Source organism: Dunckerocampus dactyliophorus, chromosome 13 (genome assembly GCF_027744805.1).
Source record: "Dunckerocampus dactyliophorus isolate RoL2022-P2 chromosome 13, RoL_Ddac_1.1, whole genome shotgun sequence".
In the NCBI taxonomy this organism is placed as follows: Eukaryota; Metazoa; Chordata; class Actinopteri; order Syngnathiformes; family Syngnathidae; genus Dunckerocampus; species Dunckerocampus dactyliophorus.
Genome location: NC_072831.1, coordinates 11,881,875 through 11,903,284, shown reverse-complemented (window position 1 = coordinate 11,903,284; position 21,410 = coordinate 11,881,875). Strand labels below are relative to the sequence as shown.

The following is a 21,410-nucleotide window of genomic DNA, read 5'->3' as shown; positions in this document are numbered from 1 at the left end:
TTAAAATATTTTTTCATCAAGAAATAATTCAAATAATCAGTTTGTCATATACTGTATAATACAAGGTATCTGTGTGAACCAGGTGCAGCAGCAGCATGAAGCTGTGGAAGAAACAATAAAAAAAGGAGGTTTCCAACTTGTGGCAGAATCAACGCCTGAATTTATACTTAAGGTATATACAGTGCACTTTCTATGTTGTTCTCTGTATGAGAGTAGTTTTAGCGATTTCTTGTCACACTCCACCTTCTCATTGTCATTCTAGACCCCCAGAACCCCAGTGAGCTTCAGCAGGGACCTGACCCAGGTTCTGGAGAGCCAGGAGAAAGAACTGGAGAATCGACGGTCCTCGGTGTTGACCATGGAAATCCTCTTAGCAGAGCTGAATGCTGAGAGAGCTGCCAAGAACGAGGAGATTCAAAGGCTCCAAGTATAGCTTTTACTACTTGAGTTTTGTTCAAGTTTCATGCTGTTTTAATATCATTACATATCAAGTTAGCACTTTTTGACTACGTGCAAGAATTATATTCGATTATGAGGTACATCAGTACTTACTTTTTTCCAACTTTAGACACAGTTGACTGAGAGAGAAATGGTCCGCTTGGAGATTCAGGGTTTGCTTGACCAGTTTTTTACCAACAAGAGGCAGCTGCCTCAGAGCGGGAATGCAAACAGGTGTAGTCTTTTTTTGATGGAATCTACAATACCAAACACCTGGCAATCATGACTGACATCATAAGGGATGTTGACAATGTTGTTCAACTTTCAGCGAGGAGCTCATTGAAGGCATCAAGCAGTCCATTCTTAAAGAGCTACAAGAGGAGAAAGAAGAGAAGGTTTACTATTAGTTCATCTTGATTTTAGCCTTTTGCTTTAATTTAACAATTTTATTCATGTCATTCTGTTTGTCTTGACCAGGAGAAAGTGACGCAAAAGCTTCTGGACACTCAAAAAAAGTAAGCACCTGTTTATGTGTCTACACTCAGTGGCTTCAACAATAGGAACACCTGGACAGTCTAATGTGATTCAGACTTAATGGAATTTACATTGGTATAGAACAGGGGTGCCCGATACGTTTTTCGCTAGCTACCTGTCGGTCACAAAGGTAGTTTGGGTCGATCGCATAAACGTCACTTTGTACGTGTCATATGACATCAGTCAGCTGACATTAAGCTCCCCTCCTGATTCGCGCTTGCTCCCTTGCGCCAATGATTGACCCGACGTCTCAAACTACACACAGAGATAAAACTTTCATCTTTATTTTTCTAATTACGGATAAACTAACTCAGTGGTAAGATGCCTATATCTATAACAAAAGTTATCTGTTCACTTGTAGCAGCTAGTTGTGTAAAAAAAAACTCCACTATAGAAATGTGTGTTTTCTACACTTGTTTGTTAAACTATTATTCCATGATTAATTGGAAAATGTGCCCCTTGCGGAAACCTTTTTAATATGTTGATTTCCGCTGCATTGTCTTTTGCATAATCATTTTCATTTATTGAGGGAAAGGCTTCTTGAGACGTCATCTGTACTTCTGTGAAGAAGGTGTCGGACGTTTCGTTCCTCATTCGAAGAGCTTTGTCAGCGAACTAATAAGTGCTGGTAGCCTAGGCCTTAAATACAGTAAGAGTGGCCGGAATTGGTGTGCCAACACCCTCCTCCTATTGGTTCCTTACACTAAGGCTGGGCGGAGTTGTAGTGTAATCCTCTCCTGCCATTAGCACCTCCGATCAAAGGGAAGTGTAGCTCCCTGTAGTTGCGTATGAACGACTCTGATACTGGCTCGTTAGCATCTATTGTTCTGGCTCGGCCCTGGCTCCACCTCATTTGCATGACTAAGAGCTGTGGGTTTTGGTCTCAGTAACCTGCTGAACACAGGGTCCAAATTAAACCTCAAACCACCATTCCGATTCAATGATGGGTTCTGTTGTTTGACAAAAATAGCTTCCTTTACTCCTCTTTCAAACCATCTGTTTTCTTTGGCCAAAATCTTTACCTAGCTGTCCTGAAAAGAGTGATTGGTTGCTTTAAGGTGTAGATGTACTGCTGATTGAGGACCACTAGAATTGTCCCTGTGATGTTGATAAAGTCTTTTTTGGAGGATTTGCTTAGTTTCCCCAATGTAGTGCTCTTTGCATTCCTCATCTTTACAGTGGATGGAATAGACCACATTGCTCTGTTTTTGGTTTGGAGCCTTGTCTTTAGGATGCACTAATTTTTGTCTCAGGGTATTTACTGGTTTGAAATAGGTAGGAATTTTATGTTGCCATAAGATCCTCTGGAGTTTTTCGGAGACCCCCGCTACATAAGGGACTACCACTCCTCTCCTTTTTGCTTCTGTGGGCTTTTGTGTTTCTTTCCCTACTCTCTTCTTTTGACATTTGTTAAAAGCCCACCGCAGGTACACACAGGTTGAGAGCGCTCTCTGGACATGTTGTGTCTCCTTTTTCCTTCCCTCAGCACTAGTTGGTATTTGTTCCGCTCTATGTTGGAGGGTCCTAATAACCCCTAGTTTATGTTGTAGTGGATGGTTTAATTCAAAAAGCAGGTATTGTACGTGGTAGAGTCAATGCTACAGGCAATGGGTCTGAGGGGAAACCCTTCCTTGTGAATTTTTGGAAGGCCATAGATCTTATACATGGTGTAGCCTCCCCAGGGTATAACCTATGATACATCTGTCTGTCAATTAGTTCTTCCTTCTCTAACTTTTGGAGACAGTCTATGATTTCTTTCTTATACCTACTGGATGGGTCCCTTTAAGTTGCTCATATGTGTTGGCATCACTAATTAGACTTTTTATTTTTTCTTCATAGTCCACTGTGTTGAGAACCACTGTGCATCTGCCCTTATCAGCTGGTAAGATGGTGATGCTCTCATCTTTCTGCAGAGCCGCTAATGCTTTCCTCTCACCTACCGTGATATTGGACGGTGGTAGTTTAGCACTACTGAGAAGGGCCAATATTCTCAGACGAAGGCCCCCTGCCTCTGTTCTAGAAAGGTTATTGTTCCTGGTGGCCGATTCAGCTGCTGTGATATAGTCTACTGTGGGTATCGTTTTAGGAGTCATTTATTGTATATCGGTAATGTTTGATAGCAAATGCTAACTGGACATAATACACTAAGTCCCCAACTAACGAACACAAATGGTTCCAGACGACCGTTCTTATGTCGAATCGTTCTTAAGTAGGGGAAAAGGTAATATTACCAATGATATGGGTACTACATGTATGTGTATACATATACAGTATATGTGCATGTATGTAAATATGAGTTTGGATGCAGTAGTAATATTAAACGAGGATAATTAATGAAAAAAACTAATAAAAATGATATAATAATACGTAATGATAAATGTTATTTACCTTTGAAGAGGAGTGGTCGACCATACGTCGTTGTGGTGGAAAAGGAGGAGATATTGAAAAAAAGGACAAGTCGTTGTCATCGTTAGACTCTTCTAAAAGAGGTAGTGTTCTGTGGGTGGTGTAGAATTACGCAGGCCTATTAACTCTTCATAAACTTTAATCACACGCTCTGTCCGGGTTGTACAATTTTTTGTTTTCCATTTAGCTTTACACTGTATCTCCCCAGCATCTAACTCTTCCTCTGTTGGTCTCATTAGCTCTAAGGCTGCCTGTTGGTCCCATTAGCAGTGTCACAGTGCCCTCTACTGGTCAAGCATGTACAGTAGCAGTATACTGTAAATACTGATTGAGCGACTGACTACAAGGCAAAATAAAATAAAATATAGACCAGTTGGCTTGTGTTCGTATCCGCGAGTGTTCGCTAGTTGGGTGTTTGCAAGTTTGGACCTAGTGTACATGAACTGTGTGTCTAATGAACTCTACGTAGCTATTTTGACTGACATGTTAATGGTACTCATGTTATGTACACATTTATTGAGAAATTATGTGTAATTGTCTTTATTGCCATATTGAATTGAATTGTGAATTATTTGTGAATGATATCAACTACTTTGATTACTTAGAAACTTTCAAACTGTGAATGTGGATTACTAATCATTGGTATTTAGTATACTAGTTTCAAAGTTTACCAGTTGGATTATATTGGTCATTTTAAAAATAGCCGCCAGGCTGAAAAAGTGTGAGCATCCCGGTATAGAACTACTGCACTGCATAATAATGAAATGTTAAGAATATAGCAAACATGTTAGTAACACTATGATTCAGTACAACTACAACCACTAAGTAAGCTTACAGTGCCCGCCAGAAATATTGCAACAGCGAGGTCAATTCCTTTATTTTTTTGCTATAGACTGAAAACATTTGGGTTTGATATCAAAAGATGAATGTAGAAGATAGCAGCTTTGGATTGAACCCACCCATTTTTCATGTGAGCAAAATAGGGGTGTCGCAAGACTCACTCATTTCACTAGACAATACATAAGATTGGGTCGACGAGAGTACAATAAAGAAAAATGAAAAATATATGACAATTATATTGGAATCTACTAATTTAATTTCTACAGTTACACTCTTGCAATCTGTGTGTATGCAACCGGCCCGCCTCTACCCACCGAGTCAAGGAGACTGTATGATTGACAAGAGGGCTCATTCCATTCATGCCATTGTTCTATGGCACAAATGCACCAAGGTGCTGAAACCAGTGCACAGACTGAAACCTCTTCCTGCCTGTTTGGAGGCGGGACACGAGGAAACCAGACACGCATGCACATGGCAATATAGCGAGGCTGGCAAAATTCTCAAGTTCATTTTCATTTAGTGTGTGATTAATTAATGAATTAATTTATTATCGTCCCAGGCCTAGTGCCCATGAGACCTTTTTTTGTTACCCGGGTGTGTCCTGTTACATTGCTTATTCAATCAGTAAATATCGCTGAATGTCTACGCTCCGTTTCAGATTGGGTAGGACTGGTTTTGCTTGTGTAGACTGCATTTAAAGGTGAAAACCAGAGAGCTGTCCATGGGTGAAATTGAGCAATTGTGAATCCAAGAAAAGATGGAAAAACCATCAACCATTGCACAAATATTGATCATAGCCAGCATAACCATTTGGAATGTCCTGCAGATGAAAGAAACCACTGGTGTACTAAGTAACAAGACGTTGAACACGTAGACCAAGGAAAACATCAGCAGGTGACGACAGAAACATTTTGAGAGCTGTAAAGAAAGACCCTAAAAGAAATGTTAGTGACATCAGGAACAACCTGCAGAGGTCATGAGTGAAGGTATCACTGTCAGCTGTTGCTTGAAGACTTAATGACTAAAACTACAATGGTTCATCCAAAGATGTAAACCACTAAATAGCAAGAAGAATCGGAAGGTCAGGCTGGAATTTGTCAAAAAACTACAGAGATGAGCCTCAAAACTTTATCAGTCCATAACATGACACCACATAATTCTGTCTCAGAATTTTTGAGGCTCATTTCTGTCTTTTTGCAAATGAGTGGTTTGCATCTTCTGGTGTTGCAAACATGCTTTTGTACATGAAGTATTCTTTGAACAGTAGATACCAATGATACCTTCACTCCTGCCCTCTGCAGGTTGTTCTTGATGTCACCAACCAGTTGTTTTAAGGGGTCTTTGTTTACCGCTCTCACAATGTTTCTGTCATCATCTGCTGATGTTTTCCTCTGTCTCCCTGTTTGATGTCTGTTGCTTAGTACACCAGTGGCTTATTTCTTCTTCAGTACTGGCTATGACCAATGTTTGTGCAATGGTTCTAATTTATTTTCCATCTTCTCTCGGATTCACGGTTGCTTGTTTTTATCTCTAAATGCAGTCTACACAGGCAGAACTTATCCTACCCAATCTGGCAATAGGACACACCTGGGCAACAAAACACTTCTGTCAGCAGTCACATGTCCCAATAATTTTGCTCACATAAAAAATGTGTGGGTTCAAACGAAAGATCCTATACTCTAAGTTGTGCATTCGATCCAGATATAAAAACCTGAAAATAAAAGCTGAAATATTGCTCTCTAGTCTCATATTTATCCTTTGATGTCAAATCCAAATGTTTTCAGTCAACAGCAAAACTAAAGCAATTGACCTCCAAGTATTGCTCCAATACGTCTGGAGGCCACTGTAAGTATAAGTATAAAAATCCGTCTCACTTGACGCATGTCCATTATGCGTGTGCTAACTTTATCTCATGCCGCACAGATAGACTACTACTGTATTTTTACCATTTTTCTTTCACCTCATATTTGGTGTCAAATGCTGATACTATGTGGGAATGCATAAAGGTAAGTTTTGATGACTTATTGAGTGCTAATGTGCACATTTGTCTCAAGTTAATTCATGCTAGCACACTGCCTTTTACCACACATGTCAAACAGCGATGTAATCATCTCTCTGGAAAAACTTGGCTGGAACTTGAACTGGTGGATGGTGGGTCAGCATTCATTTTGTGCTTTTAATTTGATGTTATTCATGTCTTAGTTTTACACAATACATAATAAATAAGATAAATTAGATCGCTACAGTGTACGAACCTCCCAGATTTCTGGGAACACAAGCAGGTCCGTGGGTCAAAAAAGGTTGGGGACCACTGGCCTTTGACATCAAAAAATGACATTATGATATTCATACATATTTTGGGCTGACTCTGAATAGATCGTCTTTTGTTCATTGAAGCCCTTCAATGTGCTTTAATATTTAACAAGCTGTGTTCCTCCGTGGCTTAGAATGCAGGCACAAGAATCAGTATTGGCCCAGTCGCAGACTTGTGTTCAGGAGTTGACCACTGAGTTGAGGAATCGCTGTCTAGAACTCCGAGAGCTGACCCTGAGGGTACAGGATGAGGACAAGCTTCTCAAGGTCAGAGCCCACATAGATTTGTGTATTTCTACAGTTTGTACGTTTAAAATGTCTCCCCGAATGTAAGTGACTCCTCTTCCAGGAGAATGAGGTTCTCCGCAAGCAGAATGTTCAGCTGTCAGAGGAGAATGGAAAACTGGTGGGACACAAGAACCACAAACAGAGGATAGAATACTTGGTGAAGCTAAAGAAGGACAACACAAGACTTCAGGAGGTGATTATCATTTCTGTCTGGAATATTTATCTAGAGCGGACTCTCTTACCACACAACACTAATGAAATGCATTTTGTGTGTGCGTTTAAAGGAAAATGAAAAACTTCGATCAGAGATGAGCCTAATACAACAGGACAATGACGACACGGGACCTTTGAAAATGCTGTAAATCCGTGTGAATCGTCTTTTTGATTTTTTTTTTAACTGTAGTTTTACCTTTTTCATTTGTATGCATTTTGTAATTGTCATTTTGTTACTTCTTCCTTGATTCACTGTGATTTTTATTTTTTTTCTTTGCCACATTCATAGGAAAAGGGCATTGTTCTTCATCATCAAGCAATGTGTTTAAACAATTACAAAAAAACACTATTTTCCAGTGTTTTCTTCATGGATTTCTGAAAAACCTACATAAAAATGTGGTGGACATGAGGACTTACCACTTTTTTGTATGAAATGATGATGATGGCTGATGTATGCATCAAAATGCAGAAATGCATGTGTGTAACCAAGAACAAACTGCTTCAAGTGGCAGTTTTCAGGCTTTTTTTCATGTCCAAATGTCCAGTGTTAATACTGTATAACTATACAAATAGAATATGAAAAGAAATAGGCAAGTACATCTGAAACGTGTTTTAAATGGTAATTTGTTAGCTTTATTAAAACATGTTCCTAAATTAAAACATGAACTTTGTTCCTCTAAACAAAATAACAGAAAACGATGATAGATGAAATAATTATTCAGTAGACATAAGATACAGTACCTCCACTGCAGATTACATTGCATTAAAAAATCTATAAACAAAAAACTTACGGCATATTGTTTTTACTCAACACATTATTTAATATTTTCAGCAGGGGGATGCTGCTTTGAATAGAAGTTGACGCAATCGACGCTCACATTGGAAACTGCGACTAACATTTATCTAACAGGTCTGGCGCTAGCTGGTAAAAAAAAAAAAAAAAAAAAAGTGTGATATCAAGTGCAAACATGAAGAAGGGCTTCACTGCCGAGCAAATTTCCGATTGGTTCACCTCCGGGGCCACGTTTGCCAACATTAAACTCACAGATGAAGTGGCTGAAAAGAAATCATCTGAGCCGTCGTCGAAAGAGACTAGGTAAGATCATTTTTAATCATCAAAAGTTTAGCTAGCTAACTAGCGTCCGTCCTCCCGCACCTGAGCTAGCTTAGCAGGCAAAAAAAAAAAAACTCGTTATCGCTTGATGGTCGGAACGCAAAATTCAATATACATAACATTTGTTAATATTAACAACATAAGACTAATGGAGTTGATAGACAAGAGAGGGGAAAAATATACGGGTTTTTGTGGTTGGAAGGGCCTTGGATAAGTGTACCAATATAAATTTAGCTTGCCATGGCTCGCAAAGGTAAGTGCGCCACAGCAACAGCTGATAGCTGGTCTCGTGTCTAGACTCACCTTCTACCAAGAATTACTCAAAATAAGCTTTGATATTGGGGGGAAAACTATTTACAAAGTACAGGTGTATGCTGGCCAACACGGGCAAACGCTCCAAACAAAATCACTATAAATCAAATGCAATGTGAAAATGCTGCAAGATTAACCACAAATAAAAAAGCTTTCTAAGGTCAACGTTAGAAAGAACACTTTAAACATTGATGACAAATTCATAAAATCACAAGCTGTTGGAATGTTGAAAAAACCAAGCCTCAAACCGTCTGAACTTATGCTGCAACTTTGTGAAAAAGCTGCCGTGAAATCAGGCATTTAGGCTACAAAAATCACAAAAAAAGCCAGCCAACTTCTGGAGTGACTGTTTAAGTTATATCTTGAAGACACTTGTATACCTTCACATAAAATAAAATAAAAAATGATATTGTAAAATTAGCCAATTGTTTAACAAAGAAATAAATGTACAACCCCTGGCAAAAATGATGGAATCACCAGTCTTGGAGGATGTTCATTCAGTTGTTTAAATTTGTAGAAAAAAAGCAGATCACAGACATGACACAAAACTAAAGTCATTTTAAATGGCAACTTTCTGGCTTTAAGAAACACTTAAAGAAATCAAGAAAAAAAGATGTGGTAGTCAGTAACAGTTACTTTTTTAGACCAATCAGAGGGAAACAATTATGGACTCACTCAATTCTGAGGAAAAAATTATGGAATCATGAAAAAAACAACAACAAAAGAATACTTCAAACACACCACTAGTACTTTGTTGCACCACCTCTGGCTTTTATAACAGCTCGCATGGACTTAATGAGTGACAAACAGTACTCTTCATCAATCTGGCTCCAACTTTCTCTGATTGCTTTTGCCAATTTTTTCTGTTTTCAAGACATATTGCTTTAAGTTTTCTGTCTTGACGCTTTGATGTCTTCCTTGATCTACCAGTATGCTTGCCTTTAACAACCTTCCCATGTTGTTTGTACTTGGTCCAGATTTTAGACACAGCTGACTGTGAACAACCAACATCTTTTGCAACATTGCGTGATGATTTACCTTCTTTAAGAAGTTTGATAATCAAACTTTTTGTAAAAAAAAAATTGGCAAAAGCAATCAGAGAAAGTTGGAGCCAGATTGATGAAGAGTACTGTTTGTCACTCATTAAGTCCATGCCTCTGAGACTGCGAGCTGTTATAAAAGCCAGAGGTGGTGCAACAAAGTACTAGTGGTGTGTTTGAAGTATTCTTTTGTTGTTGTTTTTTTCATGATGCCATAATTTTTTCCTCAGAATTGAGTGATTACATAACTTTTTCCCTCTGATTGGTCTAAAAAAGTAACTGTTACTGACTACCACATCTTTTTTTCTTGATTTCTTTAAGTGTTTCTTAAAGCCAGAAAGTTGCCATTTAAAATGACTTTAGTTTTGTGTCATGTCTGTGATCTGCTTTTTTTCTACAAATTTAAACAACTGAATGAACATCCTCCAAGACTGGTGATTCCATCATTTTTGCCAGGGGTTGTATCTTTTTATTTTTATTTTTGCACATTTTCACCATTTCCTAGTTGCATCTGTTTAATGGTATTATGTGTGTTTTTGGTTTCGGATCATTTCTGTGTTTGGATCCTTTGGACGTTGCTGTGTGTCAGCCACTGCATTGCTGTATATTCACTCAAAAGAGTTTCCTCTGAGTGATGAGTAACATGCCTCAGTTTGGCTCACAGCGACTGGATAGTAATATGGAAGCTCCCTGTCTCTTTTTGCTGTCAACCAACTGGTGCACCACATGGCCCTGTCTACATATCCAGAGACTGTTGGGATCTCCTCCCTTTGCTTGTCACCATAACTGCTTGATCGGGGGGCAGCGCCCTTCTTCAGCTTGGTGCGGCTGGTCCAAAACCACAAAGGGTTGTCCTCTTCATCACGTTTCCTTTGGCTGAAGAAGTCTTTCAGCACAAGTCTGAAGACAGAGACCAGCTCCCAGGGCATCACCTTGTTGCCTGCAAGCACCTCATGAAACCTGTGGAGTGATGCAATCAACAAAAGTAATGAACCTATTGATGCAAGAAATGCATCAATATTGTTCAGGCATACAGTGCAGTTTGGCTGGCAGATAGAAAACTAAGAATTGATGTAGGTAGGGTATATGCAAGATATGAACTTCCATCTACCTCTTTTTCATACAAAATGAAGACCTACATGTACGTAATCCTGCTACAGGCACTACTCACCCTCACCTCATGTTCATAAATTCACATGGCCTAATTCTGTGACGGTAACACACAATGGCTTTGTTGGCAGCCCATCCTAAAGCCCCGGCTCGTCTGTGCTTCGCCTGCTGTCAGCTTGCATTTTGCTAATGTGAGGATGTGAGTGGATGCTGTGGTTACTCTTAAACACCTGGAGAGCACTGCAGCAGCATGGACGGTGGGGATGCTGGCACACAGCAGCTCCAGTTGGTGTAGCTCTGATGTGGAAATGACGCTCCGCAACCTGGGGCACCTATGAAAGCATTGGTGGTCCACGGCATCATGGGCAAGCCTGTGTTCCCGCTCGAGTGTCCGTGCTGTGCATTCACCTTCCTGCACGTGCCATAAGAGCTCTTGGAGCAGCACGTGGCTGGGTCGGTCCCCAGAAATTCTCCAAGATTGGATTTCACTCTGAGAAGGTTTCCCATGGAACCCTTCTGGCCAGCTGAAGAGTGGCATAGTAAGAACACTGAGCCCTGGAACACTGACAAAATGAGCATTAGTCTGTGATGTAGTGTTGCATGCTCTACAATAAGTGTTGCACATTTTAGATAAGATCTTCTAAAAGTCTATCTGATTAAGAATTACAAAATGATGGGATTATGATTGATTCCACACACAGCAAGCCTTATTCAAACATGGTAGTTTGTTACTTAATAACGTAAAATCTGAGGCCATACTGGCTGAACAAACAACAGATATACTTACATGTAAAAGCTGCACGTGCTGACACTTCTGTGAATTAGTTCACTAAAACCAGCATCTTTTGGTGTTCAATCCCATCGAAATATGCACTTGAAAGTTGTCTGGATATTTCTTCTTTGCTTTGTAATCATCCTCTTGTTGCCGTCATCTCTCCCTCTGCACATGCACATATCCCGCAGACGTCCAGGAGTTAGTCACACTCGGAGCGCTGTCGCCTCTCTTCCTTTTCTTCCTCTTCACTCAGTTTGCAGCTTTCAGTGTAAGGTCAGATGCTTTGCATTGCTTGCACAAAATGCTTGCGCTGGAGAGGAAGGGAAGAGGGTGAATGTGTGTGTGTGTTATGGTGCCATCAACGTCTGTGCCTCTCCTTGCTGGAGGCGAGTGAGGGCAGAGGCTACAGCTCTGGCCATAAGCAAAGATGAGCGGAGCCAAAATAAGAGAAGGTATGAGTGGTGATGTAGAGCTTCCTGTCTAACTCATGGTAGGAAAAAAATGTTGCTGTACTGTAAGTGCTACTCAACTCGGAATAGTTTTACATCAGAGAAAAACAATGATAATAATTTTATGTGGTTAGCATCTTATCTGTTGCAGTGGTATTAGCTACTATCTACCTGATAGTTTCATTCAGAAATACAGTGTAGACTGTAGTGGTATGAGGGCTGGTGGATTTATCGATCATGCAAGAGCAATCAATCCCTTGTTTCCAGACCCGATTGTGAAAATGCGAAATGTGAACCACGGTGTGGCGAGGGACGACGGTATACACCAATATTTTGTTTCCAAAGAAAGTATTGATCTTTCAGCTCATCAAGTATTAATGAATAGTGATTTGTCAATTTTACTACACATCAACACTGCGTACGCGTGCATGAGAAATTGCACCGTGCCCATTTACACGTCTTCCAGTGTTTGGAATAGGTAAGCTGAGTATGCTTGAGCAGGCGAACAGTCCAGCCTTTAGGTGTTAAGCATGCTTGAGTCCTGCACACGTTTCTTTAGCATGAGTGTACCCTAAAATATGAAGTGAATGTTTATGAAGATTTACTCGAATGTGTCTAAATTGTGTTTCTTACCAGCCCACTACACATTCCTGATGAAGACAGCCTGAAACCTGGAAACTCAGTCGGAGGACAATTCAAGAAAAAAGAGCTACCAAGTGAAAAGATTTATATGGATTATTCTGTATTGTACTTATGTGGCATAGTTTCACTGACAATGAACAATGTGCTGTTGTGATTTTATTTGTTAATCCGTAGGTAGCAGCCCTCCTCCACTTCATAGCTATGAGTACCCCAGCTTGCCCATAACCAAAAGCAGACAGCAGGTGAACTGTAGAGTCCATTTGGTGTACACACAGAGCATGCGTGTGCTCTCTTGTCAGGATCTAGAGATTTTTTTTTTAATTTTTTTTTTTACATATTATCCTCTGGATATTTCAGCACTTAAAGCATCACTCAAGAAAAAGTACATTATTTGTGGCAGGGTATCAAAGTCAAGGGTTTAGGGCGGGACATATTGCTTGCAGCACATTTGTAAGTTAGCACCCCCCTAGGCAGCGGCGTAACCGTTGCAGTCACAGAGAATGACGATAATAAGCATTTTGACATATGACATTGTTGTCTTCCAATACTGCACATTTTTATTTTAATGCTTCTGTTTTCATGTATTTTACCCTATTATCTAACAGAGCTGCTGCAGTTACTTTGTCTTGTCTACAAGATTATAAAGGTTTTGTACTTGCGCACATCTTCATTTACGAGGCTAACAATGACCAATAATTCTGAATGTGGTAGAATCCAGGTTAATACTGACATGCTTTTATTTTGAAGCCTTTTTTGCACTGAACGGGAAGTCACTGCACCTTTTAATAGTAGACAGTTGTTATGTTCCCCATGTAGTTTGGCGATAATGACGAAGTTGACAAGACATGTCGACATAAACGGATCAATTTTCATACAAGTGACACTTTTAGGTCTCAAATTTGATGTCGACAAAAGTGGTCGGCCATGTACAGGTATGTCGATGTCTGCTTAAGTGGACATGTTTTAGTGATAAGAACACGGTGAACCAGGACTTGATGAGTTGGTCGACATAGACAGGTTGTCTACTTAAACGGGTTCACTGTAGTGTGTTTAGTCTTTATTGTCCTGACACAAAGTGCACATCAATCTGCTCTGTATTATTATTTTTTAACGTTTGACTTAACAGCTTTCAGGCAGATGCCTAAACTCTGTATTTGTGTGTTTGTGCGCATGTGTGTGTGTGTGTGTCCTTCCAGCTGATTTCTCTCATAGAAAACAACTCTGTCGTGATTATTCGAGGAGCCACAGGCAGCGGCAAGACCACTCAGCTGCCACAGTACATTCTGGACCACTACAATGACAAAAATACCCCGTGCAACATTGTGGTCACGCAACCACGAAGAATCGGTGCCATAAGTATTGCTCGATGGGTCGCCACTCAAAGGAAGTGTACCATCGGGAGTCTGGTTGGATATCAGGTTGGTGCAACATTTAGGTAGAATCTCATGAACAGTACTTAAACTGGCAAGTGCAGATACATATATACAGTAATCATATTCCAGTATTCTCCATGAGCTGAGCCAGCATGAACTGCAGAGTATCCGTGATGATAGCAATAGAACTTCAGATATAAGGAGGATGGTGTCATTGGGCATTGCCACCTTGAGGTCATCCATCCATTTTTTATCCCGCTTGTCCTCACTAGGGTCACAGCTAGGTTGGACCCTATTCCAGCTGTCTTCAGGTCACAGACTGGGTACACCCTGAGCTGGCCAGCCAAGAGGCATTCATATTAAATTTGTGGAGTTCTCAAAGACATTACATTTTGCTTTGGAGACCCCCCCAGCACCCATCTCTTTTTTATTTTATTTTTGTTTTGTTGAAATCATACACTCAGTGATGTAAAGCTCTCTTCTAAAAGTATGTCCCTGTAGCAATGTTTCTTCCACATGGTTGAATCAACTCCACAGTATGTCAATAAAAGGCATTATTATGCTTCTAAACCAGAAGGGCGGATGTAGTGTTTTGTGTGGCATTTTCACCTCCAAGGTTTCCAAAGCACTTCCAGTGTGACTTTTTCCACACACTGCTTTAGGTATGAATGCTTCCCAAAAGTACTGTAAAAGTACAGTATAGGCCTCACTCGCACACAGATGCAAATTTCAGTAACTTTCCGAATGATACTGTGAAAGAACTAAAGGGGCATGTTCACCTTCATCTACATTTCAGGTTGGGCTGGAGAAGATGGCCACTGAACACACGCGACTAATCTACATGACAACAGGAGTGCTACTGGAGAAACTGGTGACAGCCAAGACCCTCACCGAGTACTCTCATATTTTTATTGATGAGGTGCGTACATTGTCATCTCTTGTGAAAGTTAATCACATTTTATTTGGACATACTGCATATATTGTACTTGTCCAAAGTGTTGCTCTGCATTGATCTATATTTCTTCTTCTATGGGGTTTAATAGTGTAACCATGGTATCTGAGCCACCCTTAGCAAAAAGTAGTATTCTTAAAAGACTAGTTTGGATTTTTTTGACATGAAGTTGTATGACATTCCCATCATCAGTAGGGCTGAGCAATATGGACCAAAACTCATATGCCGATATATTTAGATTGAATATTGATATGCGATATATCGCCCGATATATTTAAGCAAAGTGAGTTTAGACAAAATCAAAACCAAATAGGCGTGTCAAGTTGTTTTGTTAAAATAAATACTTAATATGAGGATGTTTTTTGAAATTGTAAAGCTTCATGCAAGATGCACATAAAAAAAATCTTATGTAAAAATAGCCTCTGAAATAAAGTAGGCCATTCTCTTTTTGAAATAAATATATAAAAAGTTAACTATAATGTTTTTTATAACAAACCATTAGCTATGCTGAAATCCTCAGCTAATAACAAAAAAAACAAAATATGAAGCAGTGCCCGGTTTAAGAGGAAATTTTTAAAATGTCAGCAACTCAAACATACTTAAAATTGAACAGTAGTATTTTTTTAGCTAAACATTTGAGAAGACACAAGCCTGTGCTTATTTTGTGCCTTATTTTGTGGAACACCAACCTGTCAATTGCATCAGTCTTAGCAACTGTCTGTCTAACTTCCTTGTACATTTGTGGTAGAGCTTGTCGTGCTAAATAATTTACTGCGAAGCTCGCTTGACCTCGCAAGTCCGTTGTTTTCAGCAGGTTTTTAAAGTCGTTTTTTTCCACTGTTGCAACGGGGACCATATCTTAGCAATGTGATAGGACACCTCTTTATAATAGCACACCACTTGCTTTTACTTTCATGAGGAACGCAACAGGAGCACGGCAGACAGCGCGCAGCTTCACACATTCCTCGTGTTGGAGTTTATGCCAAGTTTTAAGGTGGTGAAAAAGATTTTTTTTATGCTCTGAATTTGAAGTACCTCCACATTACTGAGGCACCGCTTATTCCTTGCTGACTAATTCTTCCACTGCAGACGCTGTCGCTAAGCTTTGACTGGAGCCGCTGGGCTTCTGCTCCGCCCCTCCTCCTGCATGCAGGGATGAGGGAGATACAGCACAAATCCAGTCTACAGTATATCAATATCAATGTTATGGTTGTTTTTGATATCGTGTTTAAAGTAAATAGCAGTATTTTTAAAATATCGATATATCACCCACCCCTACCCATCAGCAGTGTGATCCATCAACACAGTAGTGACTTACACCACGCCTGGTCTCGTGATCGCCTGGTCTCGTGATCCCAGTTCTGGTCGGATTTTGTTGATGAGAAACTTAGTTCGGGTTAGTTATTGGGGTTACTTAAGTAAAGAGTTTGGCTTCTCAAAACAATATGCGTTCGAAAGAGTAATACATTTGCATGACAAAAATACCTCTTCGAAAAAAATCAGACCTCACAAATCTCTTGGCTTTACTTTCTCTGATGTCGTATTAATTTGCACTATTGGCTGTCCACTGTTGTGTATGTGATGGCCATGGCTGCTACCCTTGCACCTTCATCCGCTGTGGAACACATAGGTAAACAAGATGGCTGCAATGCTTGCGGTGGATCCAGTTTCCGGTTCCGTTTGAGCGGACGCTGGCACGACTTTCCTTCTTTTCATCACATCACCTCCATCCTGCAGCACCTCCAGTGGCTCCCTGTCACACTTAGAATTGAATTTAAAACCCTGCTGTATACATTGCAGTGGTTTCAGCCCTCTGCTCCCAAACTTTGGAATTCTCTCGCACCGGACATCCGCAGCAAAGACTCTCTTCCTCTCTTCAAATCCACACTCAAAACCCACTTATACAGGACATCTTATTCTCTACAGTATAATTTTATCTTACTTTTTTTTTTGTGCGCTGCTTTTAACTGGGTCTATGTACAGTGTCCTTAGGTTTTTTGAAAGGCGCTTACAAATAAAATTATTATTATTATTATTATTATTATTATTATTATTATTACATACAAATAAAATTATTATTATTATTGTTAGACAAAGTAAAGCAGAGCGATTTATGTGTGTAAAGTATACTAAGTATACTTTGTGGCAGAATGATGTAAAAAGTATACTAAAGTTTTTTAGTAATAAAGCATAAGTCTTAGCATTAATGTACTTAGTCTTAGACTTTTGTTTATGCTTTTCGGTATACAGTAAGGCAAGTCAACTTCACTATTCTTAAGTATATAAAATATAGTTTATAAAAAGTCAACTTCAAGTATACTTGCTCAGTTTTAGTATAAAATAAGTATACTCATAGTACACTTCAATAAACTTATTTTTGCTGAGGGTAATCACTGAACATTTGGTCCCAATATGCAATGCTTTTGTCCAAGGTTCATGAGCGCACTGAGGAGATGGACTTTCTCTTGCTGGTCTTGAGAAAACTTCTTAACTCCAACTCTCGTTACGTGAAGGTACCTGCAAGATTAGGTGAATTGTTTTCAACTTATTGATCCATTGCTAACAGAAGTGGTACTCTTCCAGATCATCCTCATGTCAGCCACCATCAACTGCAGACAGTTTGCAGAGTACTTCAGCACTCCAGTTCGTGGAAAGATGAACCCAGCCTATGTGTTTGAAGTGGAGGGTGTTCCTTACAGCGTTAAGGATTTTTATCTGGATGACCTTCAGCACCTGTGTCTCTATAGTGTAAGGAGCTTCTTAAATATGCTATCCCACTCCAAATTACACTTTTTTTTCACCAAAAAATATAAGCACACCACCACCCGCATATGTTACTAACAGTGACTCCAGAGACCGGATTGTACAAAAAACGTCCTTATTCTTCACAATTTGTCTTGAACGTTAGCCGCCATTGCATTACCTAATCATGGGAGACAGCACCTTTAATTCTTGCTGATCATTCTGTCCTTGCTCATTCTGTTTTTTGTAACTTGTGTTTGTCTCTTAATCAGCTGGATTCAGCCCATTTAGATGATCCTCACATCTCAGCTCAGATGTACGACCTTGCTATCAGCCTCATTCAGAGCTTTGACAAGCTGGAGGGCCAAGATTCCAGGTGAAGACTCCAGATCTCAGCTTTCCAAATTGCATTTTAGTAGCCTTAAATGCAGATCATGTGTTGAAATGTGCTGTTTTTGTATTAGCAATGAAGGTGCTGCAGGTGTTGAAAGCTTCTCAGAGAGAGGCAGTGTCCTTGTTTTCCTTCCTGGCATATACGAGATAACCTACATGCAGCAAGCCTTAGCCAAGCTGGTCCACAAGAGGTAAACTTTTTTTCAACGTAGTAGCATTTTGTCTATGTTAAGGCCGCAGAAAAAGCAGAAAAAAACGTCGACAGTTCAACGTATGCCATCAAAATGATCACGTCAGGCATGCGCTGGCTAAATCGTCAAGGTGTGACAGGGCCTTTTAATATAAACAAATTTTCTGTTATGTCCTTTAATGTGCTACAAATTAACCACTTAATGATCACATGTATGTACACTGTATACTTGAGTTACTATTCTTCAAGACAATATATCCCTTGAACACCTCTGAAGGTGACATGAACTTCAGGTTGCAGGTGTATCCCCTTCACTCCACTGTGACAATGGAGGAGCAGTATGGTGTTTTCCTGCCTCCTGTCCTTGGGTACAGAAAGGTAAGCCCCTTATGTGCATCATATTTCTCGATATTACCATTTCTTCTGAGGTCTGCTTGAACCTTTGCAGGTCATCCTTTCCACCAACATTGCAGAAAGTTCAGTGACTGTGCCTGATGTCAAATATGGTGGGTTCTCTTACCTCAGTTTGGTGTAACCCAGTGTGGCACAGTGAGCATCCCACTGAGAATATATGAGGCTAATGATTCAAGATTTAAGAGAGTTTTATTGTCATGTACATGGTAAAACAGCAGTTATACTATGCAATGAAAATCTTATTCTGTTCATTCTCCCAAGAAAAGAAAGAAAACACAAGAAAGAGTAAGAACATAAGAAACATAAATACCAATAAATTAAGCAACAACAACAGAAGAGACATTAATACAAATAAATAAATAAATAAATAAAGTGCTATGAGTGTATGCATGTGTTGCGTGCGGCGTGTGTGAGTGCTTCGTTGAGAAGCCTGATGGCCTGTGGGTAAAAGCTGTTTGCCAGCCTTGTGGTCCTGGACTTCAAACTCCTGTAGCGTCTGCCTGACGGTAGGAGTGTGAATAATGAGTGTTGTGGATGTGTGCTGTCCTTGATTAGGTTGTGTGTTCTGCGTAGGACTCTAGTTTTATAAATGTCTTGCAGTGAGGGGAGGGCTGCCCCAACAATGTTCTGTGAGGTCTTGATCACCCGCTGGAGTGCCTTCCTATCACGTGTTGTACAGTTACCGTACCAAACAGTGATGGAGGCGGTAAGGACACTTTCAATAGTGCATCTGTAGAAGCAACTCAGGATTGTGGTGGACATGCCAAATTTCCTCAGTCTTCTCAGGAAGTACAGTCTCCTTTGGGACTTCTTCATAATTTGTTGGGAGTTGTGAGACCAGGTGAGATCCTCGCTGATTTGTGTGCCAAGGAACTTGAAGGTTTTCACCCTCTCCACCTCAGTCTCATCAATAACCTGGGGTTTATGCGGCTCCTTTTCCCTTGTTCTTGGGTCGATGATCATCTCTTTAGTCTTATCTGTATTGAGAAGGAGATTGTTATCACGACACCAAGCTATGAGGTCCGCCACCTCTCTTCTGTATGATGTTTCAACACCACCAGTGATCAGTCCGATGACTGTAGTGTCATCCGCAAATTTAATGATGCTGGTGTTGTTCTGGGAGGCCACGCAATCGTAGGTGAAGAGCGTGTAGAGGAGCGGACTCAGCACACACCCCTGTGGGGTCCCAGTGCTCACAATTCTTGAGCTGGATGTGCGATTGTGGACTCTGACTGACTGGGGCCTGCCTGTTAGAAAGTTAAACACCCAGTTACAGAGGGAGGGTGACAGGCCAAGTGTGAGGAGCTTATGAGGCTTCCTTACTCCCGAAAATACTATAAAAAAATAAATAAAATGTTGTCGAGCTTACCGGTAGTTGAATACATAAATTAATTTTACCTGTAAACAATACTGAAGTTAGTTTAGCAGGTTTCATTTTTTCTGAAGCTACTGTCCTTTCCTGAAGTCTTCATTTACCCTCAATATTATCTAGTAATGTACTAGTTGTATTTTTTTGCTTTTGTTTTTTGTGAATAGTCATCGATTTCTGCCTGACCCGTCACTTGGTTTGTGATAAAGAAGCCAATTACCAGTCTCTGCGTCTCACCTGGGCATCAAAGACCAACTGCAACCAACGTAGAGGTACAGTGACAGCAACACAAACATCTGTGGTACCATGTGTTCATTTTCTACTTACTCCAACTTCTTCTCTTCCAGGAAGGGCAGGTCGAGTATCCAAGGGCTACTGTTACCGCCTTATTAGCAAAGACTTCTGGAAGAATGAAATCCCAGACTATATGATCCCTGAGATGCTGGTATGTATTTTGAATGTGCCACTGTTTCTTTATGGCATTCATCTGATGCACAATGTCTGCTCTCAGCTTGCCCCCCTGGCCAACGTCATGCTGAAGGTGAAGCTGCTGGACATGGGAGACCCCCGATCCCTCCTCTCTGCAGCTCCCTCACCCCCTATCCTCAAAGACATAGTGAGGACTGTGCTCCAACTAAAAGAGGTGGCGGATGATGTGATCTTTAGTATGTCATGAACATAGATCCATTGGATTGTCTTTGGACATTATGGTGCTTCACTCTTTAGATGGGGGCCTTGTCTGCTAAACAGGATGATAGATGTCTAAATGAGGATGGTGAGCTGACGTTCCTGGGTCGAGTGCTGGCCCACTTACCTGTGGACCTTTACCTCGGCAAGATGATTGTCCTGGGTCACATTTTTGGCTGTCTAGATGAGTGTCTCATCATAGGTCAGCCTGTCCATGTCATCCATTAGTTATATCGTGTTATATCAGTTATACAAACTACACTAACAACCACTTATATCCTCAGCTGCTTGCAACTCTCTGAAGAGTTTCTTTGCAATACCATCAATGCAACAGCTTGCCGGTCACAGGTGAGTCACATCCAGAGTTTAGTTTTTGTAGTGTCTTTTTAGTGTCCAATATGTAATGCTTTAGGCGATGATGAAAATGTTCTGAAAATAATATTCTGCAGCTTGAATATTTGACATTCTAGGAGCAAGATGGCCTTTGCCCAAAGCACCCAAAGTGATTCCATTGCATTTGTCAACACCTTCAAGGTAATGCCAAGATCCCATATCAAAATTAAGTCATGTATTATAACAGTTAATGTTATTGCATTATTTACCTGGTGTTAGGCATGGCTTTCCTTCAAAAAGAAAGGACAGCTGAGAAACAAGAAGGTGAACAAAATCCAAACATGAGCTGGCCTTTAACACATTTTGGTGTGTCTGCTGACTTTGAAACTAATAATAGAAAAAAATCATCCTCCTTCCTCCCAGGATGAACTGGACTGGGGAAAAGAGAACTTCATTCAAATTAAGAGGATGCGTGAGGTACGG

General features: G+C 40.3%; 3 protein-coding genes across 8 annotated transcripts in view; 2 read left to right on the top strand and 1 right to left on the bottom strand.

Moving 5' to 3' along the window:
• Positions 1-7,791, top strand: part of kif15 (kinesin family member 15) — a 31,516-nt gene extending 23,725 nt beyond the window's left edge. For all 4 annotated transcript variants that reach the window (XM_054797571.1, XM_054797572.1, XM_054797570.1 and 1 more), the window contains 8 exons: positions 83-172; positions 263-427; positions 569-672; positions 767-833; positions 916-953; positions 6,666-6,798; positions 6,881-7,012; positions 7,104-7,791. In XM_054797571.1, the coding sequence (XP_054653546.1) occupies positions 83-172; positions 263-427; positions 569-672; positions 767-833; positions 916-953; positions 6,666-6,798; positions 6,881-7,012; positions 7,104-7,181 (807 nt within the window). In that variant the 3' untranslated portion in view covers positions 7,182-7,791. The remainder of the gene's footprint in view (positions 1-82; positions 173-262; positions 428-568; positions 673-766; positions 834-915; positions 954-6,665; positions 6,799-6,880; positions 7,013-7,103) is intronic.
• Positions 7,792-7,872: 81 nt separating this feature from the next.
• Positions 7,873-21,410, top strand: part of tdrd9 (tudor domain containing 9) — a 29,850-nt gene continuing 16,312 nt past the window's right edge. The window contains exons 1-19 of the mRNA XM_054797573.1: positions 7,873-8,128; positions 12,469-12,548; positions 12,649-12,716; positions 13,671-13,892; positions 14,644-14,766; positions 17,232-17,312; positions 17,383-17,547; positions 17,814-17,917; positions 18,006-18,125; positions 18,418-18,502; positions 18,573-18,630; positions 20,075-20,179; positions 20,255-20,352; positions 20,419-20,550; positions 20,634-20,796; positions 20,879-20,942; positions 21,065-21,128; positions 21,207-21,251; positions 21,351-21,404. Coding sequence (XP_054653548.1) covers positions 8,001-8,128; positions 12,469-12,548; positions 12,649-12,716; positions 13,671-13,892; positions 14,644-14,766; positions 17,232-17,312; positions 17,383-17,547; positions 17,814-17,917; positions 18,006-18,125; positions 18,418-18,502; positions 18,573-18,630; positions 20,075-20,179; positions 20,255-20,352; positions 20,419-20,550; positions 20,634-20,796; positions 20,879-20,942; positions 21,065-21,128; positions 21,207-21,251; positions 21,351-21,404 — 1,959 coding nt within the window. The 5' untranslated portion in view covers positions 7,873-8,000. The remainder of the gene's footprint in view (positions 8,129-12,468; positions 12,549-12,648; positions 12,717-13,670; positions 13,893-14,643; positions 14,767-17,231; positions 17,313-17,382; positions 17,548-17,813; positions 17,918-18,005; positions 18,126-18,417; positions 18,503-18,572; positions 18,631-20,074; positions 20,180-20,254; positions 20,353-20,418; positions 20,551-20,633; positions 20,797-20,878; positions 20,943-21,064; positions 21,129-21,206; positions 21,252-21,350; positions 21,405-21,410) is intronic.
• Positions 9,945-11,949, bottom strand: rd3l (RD3 like). Of its 3 annotated transcripts, none has more exons than XM_054797585.1 (3): positions 11,017-11,949; positions 10,839-10,940; positions 9,945-10,458 (listed from the first exon to the last, which is right to left on the bottom strand). In XM_054797585.1, the coding sequence occupies exons 1-3, from the start codon at positions 11,031-11,033 to the stop codon at positions 10,107-10,109; spliced, it is 471 nt and encodes a 156-aa protein (XP_054653560.1). In that variant the 5' UTR covers positions 11,034-11,949; the 3' UTR covers positions 9,945-10,106. The 3 variants fall into 3 exon arrangements, with proteins under 3 accessions (XP_054653560.1, XP_054653559.1, XP_054653558.1); XM_054797584.1 differs by having other exon boundaries at positions 10,839-11,171; positions 11,396-11,949; XM_054797583.1 differs by having other exon boundaries at positions 10,839-11,949.

Coding starts and splice junctions, on each gene's coding strand:
- rd3l (XM_054797583.1), bottom strand. CDS start 11,233: ATGTGCAACACTTATTGTAGAGCATGCAACACTACATCACAGACTAAT. Junction 10,459..10,838: donor GCTGCTGCAGTGCTCTCCAG/GTGTTTAAGAGT, acceptor ATCACTCCACAG/GTTTCATGAGGTGCTTGCAG.